At 48.2% G+C, this 8,045-nt stretch overlaps 1 protein-coding gene across 2 annotated transcripts; it reads left to right on the top strand.

The window, feature by feature from the left end:
- Nucleotides 1-1,615: 1,615 nt before the first annotated feature.
- Nucleotides 1,616-5,808, top strand: SLC35E1 (solute carrier family 35 member E1). 2 transcript variants are annotated; one of them, XM_061355876.1, is made up of 7 exons: nucleotides 1,616-2,009; nucleotides 2,360-2,430; nucleotides 2,943-3,080; nucleotides 3,486-3,611; nucleotides 4,091-4,336; nucleotides 4,775-5,023; nucleotides 5,109-5,808. In XM_061355876.1, exons 1-6 carry the CDS (start codon nucleotides 1,616-1,618, stop codon nucleotides 5,006-5,008), a joined length of 1,209 nt encoding a protein of 402 aa, XP_061211860.1. In that variant the 3' UTR covers nucleotides 5,009-5,023; nucleotides 5,109-5,808. The 2 variants fall into 2 exon arrangements, with proteins under 2 accessions (XP_061211860.1, XP_061211859.1); XM_061355875.1 differs by having other exon boundaries at nucleotides 4,775-5,808.
- The last annotated feature ends 2,237 nt before the right edge of the window (nucleotides 5,809-8,045 follow it).

Below are 8,045 nucleotides of genomic sequence, written 5' to 3'. Positions count from 1 at the left end.
TAAGTGGACACATTGTGATATAAATGTGGAAATAAAGAAAATTTGCACAAACCACTTTGTGAATTCTTGATGCTCAGCTTTTGGTTTTCCATCAGTTGGGAGCGGCGCTGAGGAGCTCTTGGAGCAGTGGGATGGATGGAAGGAAGGAAGGAAGGAAGGAAGGAAGGAAGGAAAGAAAGAAGGAATCCCAGGTGACACTAGCAGGGGTGGGCCTGGTGTTTTTCATGGCTGATGGTGGTGTTCAGTCACACAGGTTCAGTAGAGGTTTATAAGCTCTTGTTGCACCCATGAGACTGAGAACCCGACTGCTTCATGGTCAGCTTTTTCTCCCCATAGCTTTTAATGTGTTATTCCTACTTGTTAAAATGCTTTTGGAAGCAGCCCTGGCTTGGTACACAAAGCACTGTTAACTGTGATTGCTTTAATATGGGACTGTTTGTCTGCTGCGGTCAGACAGGGAGGTGATGCTGCACCAAAAGTACCCTTGGTTGAGTGCTGTTCTAACTCTGTTATCCCACTGCTGCTGGATCCCGCTGTGTGGACAGGAGCTTTGCCAAGACTCCCAGAGCAGCTGGGCTCCTGCTTGGTTTCCAGGGGTGTTCCTTGCTGGGTGTGTGTGAAGCTGGGTCCTTCTCCGGAACACAGCTGACAAGGTTTGTGTCTTGTCTCTTGTTCAAGCCTGCTTCTGTGACCTGGCCATGCTGAGATGTGTGGCTCTCGGAAACGCTGATGTTTTGTCTGCTTCCACTTCTGAAAGGGGAGGCTTTGAGAGGGAAACCAGAAGCAGCAGTTACCAAAAGGGTGTTTCCAAGTGTTTTCAGTTTCCTTCCAGTGTCCTCCTGTAGCTGATGGGGTAGTTTAGAGCTGTCCTGGAGGTGGATTGGATGGCAGAGGGTTCAACAGTTGGCCCCTTTTGGGAAGTGCTTGGGGTTTATGTAAAGACTGCATCTTGCTCCTCCTGCCTCCTCCCTTCTCTGAATGGTCCTGCTGAGGGGCAGGGTCCTGCTCTGCTGCGGCTTTCCCTCCCCTCCTCACTGCTGCAAGCCATGGCCCTTGCAGGGCAACTCGGGTGTCATCCATGGTGAGCAGAGGCTTTGACAATCCCTGTTCCAGCGGTGACAACACAAGGTGAGCTCCAAAGGGCCGGGGATGAGGTTACCGGGCGCTGCTTCAGTTTTGTGAGCAAGTTCCAGTGCGGTTTTCCCCTGTGCGTGCTCTGTGCCCAGCTCCGGTTCTCTGCCCCTGACTCACACAAGCTGTAACTCAGAGCCTGCCCTCTCCTGTCAGTGGCGCAGACGCGGCTCTTCACGGGCCCTGAGCCCCTCACCGAGGCAATGGACGGGGTTTTAAAGCCCGGGGTCACCGGGCCGTGACCTCTGCTCCTCCGCCGCCCTTTCCGCTCCCCCGTGAGGCCTCCGTGCTCCAGAGACCAACCGCTGGGCCCCGTGCGCGCAGCTCCCCCCTGCGCTGAGGCCGCACCGGGACCCGGCGGGAGGCGCCGCGTCGGAAGTGACGTAGCCCCGGCCGCCGGCCCCCGTCGCGCTGAGGCGCGGCCCCGCCCCGCCCCGGGAAGCGACGCGTTGGCGGCGGTGACGTTCCAGCGGCGCGCGGAGCCATGGCGGCCCCGCTGGCGGCTCCGGGCGGCACCGGGGCGGCCGCGGCGGCGGCTCCGGGGCGGGGGGGGCGCGGGCCGGCGCTGCGGGAGGGGGCGCGGGTGTCGGCGCTGTGCCTGGCCTGGTACGGGCTGAGCGCGGGCGGGAACGTGGTGAACAAGCTGCTGCTCGGCGGCTTCCCGCGGCCCGTCACCGTCTCCTTGTTCCACATCCTGGGGCTCTGCGGGCTCCTGCCGCCGCTGCTGCGCGCATGGCGGGTGCCGCCCGCCGGCCCGGCCCAGCTGCCGCCCCGCGCCTACCCCCGCTACATCCTCCCGCTCGCCTTCGGCAAGTACTTCGCGTCCGTGTCCGCGCACGTCTCGCTCTGGAGGGTCCCGGTCTCCTACGCGCACACAGGTAAGGGTCCGGGGGGGGCGGGGGGGGGGTGTCACGGTGCCACCGGTGATCATATGGGGGCCCGGTGCGGTGAGCTGAAGGCCTGGGTCCATGTGCCTGGAGTGCCCGGTGCAGCGTCCTGAAGGCCTGGATCCATGTGCCTGGAGTGCCCGGTGCAGTGTCCCAGAGCACCAGGAACCGGCCAGCGAGTGCCTGGCACAGCGGCAGGAGGGACACCCAGCTGAGGTTATGGCTTCAGTGGGACTGGACCCTGGTCCTCCTCCATCCCCAGTGCTCCCCCTCTGCTGATGGGGGTTGCTGGAGTTGGCCCGAGCTTCGCATCCCCACCAGTGTTCTCTTTCCATCCCCAGTCAAAGCGACGATGCCGATCTGGGTGGTTCTTCTGTCGCGGATCATTATGAAGGAGAAGCAGACGACGAAGGTGCGGACAGGTTTGCTGTGGGTCCTTCTCCTGGGGGTGCTTGTGGCGTGCTCTGCTGGCTGGGATTGGGACGGGGGGCACAGTTTGTGATTGAAATGAGAGAAACTAGATTTCCAATTCAAAACAAGCTGTGGGAACCATCTCTAGAGTCAAGATATCACAGAATCCCAGCCTGGTTTGGGTTGGAAGGGACCTTAAAGCTCCTCCAGCTCCAACCCCTGCCAGGGCAGGGACCCCTTCCACTGGAGCAACTTGCTCCAAGCCCCTGTGTCCAACCTGGCCTTGAGCACTGCCAGGGATGGGGCAGCCACAGCTTCTCTGGGCACCCTGTGCAGGGGCCTCAGCACCCTCACAGGGCAGGAATTCCTTGAATTCCAATAGTATAAAAGTTGACCCCTGCTTCTGTCGCTTTATTCTTCCTTCTGCTTTCCTCCCCCCATCAGCATTCTGTACAAACTCAGTGGCAATGAAAGTTCATAACTGTAAGGCGCTCCTCTCTGTTCCTCTTCCAGGTGTACTTGTCTCTGATCCCCATAATAACCGGTGTCCTGTTGGCCACTGTCACAGAGCTTTCCTTTGACATGTGGGGGCTCATCAGTGCGCTTGCTGCTACGCTGTGCTTCTCACTTCAGAACATCTTCTCAAAGAAGGTGAGGGTTTTGCTGTTCATCGCATGGGGCAGCAGCCTGTAGCAGGACAGAATGAGTGTATTTTCCAGTCTATATATCCTCTTAAGTTAACTCTGCAGTCGAAGGAGCCCCAGGTAACAGCTGGCTGTTTTGTCTGCCTGTTCTCTACTGCTCTTTAGAACCTGTTGAAGCTGTTACACTGAAAATAAGGCAGAACTCAGAGTTCCCTGAGCCTTTCGTTTAATCCGTGTCTGGTTTTCTTTAGTAATCCTTATAGAAAACTCCTACTGTAACAGTATTTAATTATTTTCATCATTTATCTGTCATTTAAACCTGTCGCTCTTACCTGGCTTCTGAATCTCTGCTGATAACATGGGTGGTAGCTGAGGAAAGGCTAACATCATCTTTAATGATGGTTTTTGTTAGGTGTTAAGAGACTCCCGAATACATCATCTCCGATTGCTGAACATACTCGGGTGCCATGCTGTGTTCTTCATGATCCCAACGTGGGTTTTGGTAGATCTTTCTTCCTTCTTAGTAGAGAATGACTTGGTAAGTGTTGTGTTTGGGAAACGGTTCCCTATTAAGAAAGAAAAGAGGAAAAGAGAACAAAACCAACACACCATCACTCAGCCAGACAAAGTGCCCTTAAGGGTTCCAGTGTAGTTCCTCCTCTGTGTGGAAGGAACTGTTGTGAAATGCTTGTAAACTGTTTCACCAAAGAGTATTAGAAAATCCATTGTAAGAATTCAGGGTTAGAGGCAGCGTACGTTGTGAATATAAATCTCAGGAATCAGTAGCCGGAGAGAGGAACAAATGCACCTGAGTGGGTGTCACAGAGATGTGGAGGGGTTCTTGCGAAGTCAGGAGCTGTGTAATGTAACGTACTCGGGTGCCTCTTTAGAGTTAAGTTGCAGACATTCTTCTATTGGTGGCAAGTAAGAAATGACTCAAGTTGTATTTGTGTTTCTTCATCTCTTATCTGCAACCTGAGATAACTTTTTCCCTTGTGATGTTTGTCTTTATAACAGAGCACGATGTCTCACTGGTCCTGGACCTTGATGCTGCTTATTATCAGTGGATTCTGTAACTTTGCCCAGAACGTCATTGCCTTCAGTATCCTGAACCTGATCAGCCCGCTAAGTTACTCGGTCGCAAATGCCACCAAACGAATCATGGTCATCACAGTGTCCCTTATAATGCTTCGCAATCCAGTTACGAGCACCAACGTCCTTGGGATGATGACAGCCATCCTGGGGGTCTTCTTGTATAACAAGGTAAGGGGGTTTATTCAGGAAACTCACTTGACACAGCCCAGTAGCTTCACATTCTTTTTTGTAGCACAAGGAACTTGCTAGCAGAACAAACACACAGAATGTGTGGCATAAAACTTCATTGCAAGGAGGTCTGTGTATCACCAAAGCAGAGTATGCAGGTGTTTGGGTGAGGCCAGCTGCCGAGCCCCTGACAATGTGAATTCTGATCTTCGGATTCTCCTGGCAAATGAAGATTGGGAAGTAACATAACCCAAGCTCTTCAGCAAAAGAGCAGCTTATTGATTTGGCTTGTGAGAGGAATGAGGGTTTTGTCAGAAGTCACTAGTAGACCCTTAGCAGGCACAGGTAGCAGTGTAATTGTAAAACCAGATGCTTTCTGCTAGGTGTATGAATGCGTTAGGTGGTATCTGAGAAAAACATTCCTTCTTTCTTTCCCAGACCAAATACGATGCAAACCAAGAAGCAAAGAAGCAGTTACTTCCAGTTACAACTGGAGACCTTGTGAACCTAGACCGGCATCGGAACACTCCCGAGAAGTCTCAGAATGGACTTACTGCATTTGCACCACACGGAGACTATCAGTATGGTCGAACCAATATCCTAACAGACCACTTCCAGTATAGCCGGCAAAACTATCCAACCACCTACAACTTAAATCGTTTTGATATATAGAGTCCTGGCAAACAGGTATAGACTGTGATATCAGAGTGTCCCCAGCATTATCAGAAACTTTTTAGTACATCCATGAATGTAAAGCCATTTTATTGTACAGGTTTTGCAGAAGGGAAGATGCATGTGTAGTGAAAGCGGTACAGACCTTCAACTTCTGCTGAGCAGAGCTTGGACATGAAACAGCTCCATCTGACACTGGAACTAAACACGCGGTGTAGCTTTTGTACAGAGATCCTGGTGAAAGCACGTATGTAACTTCAGAGTAAAATACCTGCTGTTGCTGCTCCTTTTCAGAGTCTGTCAACTGATGATTCTTTTGGCAGCTGAATTGTGGCCAGTATTTTCTTTCCATGCTGGTAACGTCACCTTTAATTTGTTCTCTGATACATTTTAGTGATACTTTTAATGAAACTTTCAAAAAGAAGTGGAACTTCTGGTTAGCAGGATTTGTCTGTTTGAGGAGGATCGACTCAGTTGCAGGTAGGGTAGGCCTGAATTCACTTGAGCAACTACCAAACTTCATGAGGGTATTAACTACTTCTGCACCTCTGCCTTCTGCTTTTGATGGTGAACCAGAAGTGTTTCTGAAAGAGTTGGCAGTAGAATGATCTCTTCAGAAAGCAGGCTTGAGGCACAGAGAAACAGAATTCTCTAAAATCACAGTTGTCCCACTCACTGTAGATAACAGACAGAGCTTAAATTCATCATTGTTTCCTGAATAATGTCATACTGTAACTTCAGAACTTTCTCTTGGCAATACAGAAAACGCCTTCACAAATAAAGTGTTTGGAGTAAGATGATTTATTTTTTTAATTGCTTCATACCTGTTCTCACAAAACTCCTGTGTTACTTTAGAAATTGAAAGGTTTAAGGTGTTTTCTTCATGAATTATGTTCTATTATATGCTTCATATATTATGAATGCATTCATTTGAATAATCATTTGAGTTGTTACTCAAGTCTATTTCTTTAGCCCCTGATTGTTAAGTTCCTTAACTACTGCTGTTGGAGTTGCTGTGTGCATTTAGCCTGACTTCCATTTTCCACTGAAAGAAATTAAAATGTGTGTCCTGCAACTCCCCTAGCTCAGATAGTAACTTATTAAGAAAAGAGTATTTAAATCAGCATTAATGAGTTAATTTATGGTTAGGAAGAACTGATTCAGTTAGTAGGAATTAATTAATTCTAGACAAGTTGATTGTTTTGTGTCAGGTACTGCATTTGTGCATGAAAGGAAGGAAAGCAGGTGACTTGGGTTTCACTGAATCAGGTTGGTACTGTTAGTACTTTAGCAAGACAAGATTTTAGGGTCTTCTGATCAGAAAAGCTGTTGTACAGTGAGAGTTTTGATAGCATTAAGTACTATGTTTGTACTAGAGAGGCATTAGACACCAGTGACAAAATCTAGGGTGTCGTACAGAGCACTCCATCTATTTATTGCTTTAAAAACTTTCATGATGTAAGATGATGATTTGGCTCATTCTGGATAATAAAGAATTCATTTTTAAGTGCAGAGTCAACCTGATGTTATTCTTTTGGCTGACTGTGGAGGTAATTATGGAACCTGGCTTCCACCACACAGTCCAAAAGAGGAAATGGTCCTTTCTGAAACATCAGAGGCGGGTTAATATGCTGCTAATGTTTGTGAGCAGAACCTCCTTGACTCGATTGGTGTTGAATCTGTTCATGTGAGCTTAGAACTTGGGCTTTTAGTTTAGGAAATCAAAATGAACTATTACCTAACTGAGGTTAACAAGGACAGGGTAATGAGGGAAAGAATTCTTACAGATTAAACATCTTTTGCCTGTTCCAGTATTAATTTATATATAATTACTTCTTTTTAATAAGGGGAAGTGCAAAATGTGTCTTTCTAAGGCTTACCTCCCAATATTTAAGTGCTTTTGCATAAGTGCAAAAAGGATTGTATGGACTCAGGGTTTGGATTTGATTTGAGGACAAGATATTTAGGCTGAGGTTTTTAAGAGGGGCTGAAGTTCTCCAACTGCTTGCAAAGAGTGCGAGCTGTAAACTACTGAACTCCTGCAGACACTTAATTGTCTTCTTTGTGCCTCAGTTTTGCATTTGGAAAGTGGAGATGGTTCTTCCTTCCTTCACAGTGGAGTGAAATACCAGAAGCAGTCAGCAGTGGGGGGGTCCCAGGGATATACAGGCACCCTCTGAGTTCATCTGTGCATTTTCTGGTATGTCTGTCACTGTACTGCCTTCAGACAACTTGAATTGTTAGATGGAATAAAGCTCCGTGTACTTTATTCACGGAGCAGTGGCTTTATTTAATACATTTAGGTGACTTCCTGTTGAAAGAACATGACCAGGTCTTTTTTGCAACAGAAAAAGAGAAAGCTTGTACCCAGTGCACATGCAGGGCAAAAAGGGACTGACCCAAATGAGGATACCATCTGTTTAAGACCTGGAGAGTGAATCTTTTCCCTGGAGCTTGCCTGACAGTGTGCACGCTCTTCTAGTCCAGGTCTGTGGTCAACAGGGATCATTTTGGGTAGAGGAACATGTAATTAAAACGGTTATGTGACTGGGTTACAAGAGGTGGTTTTGCTGCATACCTCAGTCCAGGTCCTTAAGCAATATTGCCCACATCCAGGTGAAGGAAGTTTCTGATACTGTTGTAATATATCTTTTAATCCTGGCCCGCTGTGAGATTTTGTTTGGCAAGGTGGAATGTTTGTTTTATCATGGTTTGTAAATTAATGCCATATTTAACTCTGTACATAGGTCTGTAGAAAGTATGGAAACACTGGAATAAAAAGGGTGTATCTAGACAACGGTGTATAATGACCCTGTTATTAAGTCAAGGTGAATGGGGTCGGTTTGGGTGTTTCACTTGCAGGAAGCTTTGGGAGTGCCAAATAGTGGTAATGGATTTCGCATGAGGAATCAGATTAATGTCATGTTGTACCAGTGTGATCCATTACCAGATGGTTCCATAGGCTTGAAACTGCCATGACTTGGATGCCATATCTAGGACACTAGTCACTGGTCTGTATCATTAGAAATGGTTTCAT

This window comes from Neopsephotus bourkii, unplaced genomic scaffold (assembly GCF_033783945.1).
Source record: "Neopsephotus bourkii isolate Nb327-2 ecotype Australia unplaced genomic scaffold, CSIRO-AGI_Nbou_v1 NB_838, whole genome shotgun sequence".
Taxonomy (NCBI): domain Eukaryota; kingdom Metazoa; phylum Chordata; class Aves; order Psittaciformes; family Psittacidae; genus Neopsephotus; species Neopsephotus bourkii.
The sequence above is the reverse complement of the archived record's forward strand: the minus strand, read 5'-3'. Positions and strand labels throughout refer to the sequence as shown.

Excerpts from the sequence above, each read along its gene's own strand:
- SLC35E1 (XM_061355876.1), top strand. The coding sequence starts at position 1,616 with ATGGCGGCCCCGCTGGCGGCTCCGGGCGGCACCGGGGCGGCCGCGGCG. Across the intron at positions 2,010-2,359 it reads GGTCTCCTACGCGCACACAG|TCAAAGCGACGATGCCGATC; the intron begins GTAAGGGTCCGG and ends TTCCATCCCCAG. Across the intron at positions 3,081-3,485 it reads AGAACATCTTCTCAAAGAAG|GTGTTAAGAGACTCCCGAAT; the intron begins GTGAGGGTTTTG and ends GGTTTTTGTTAG.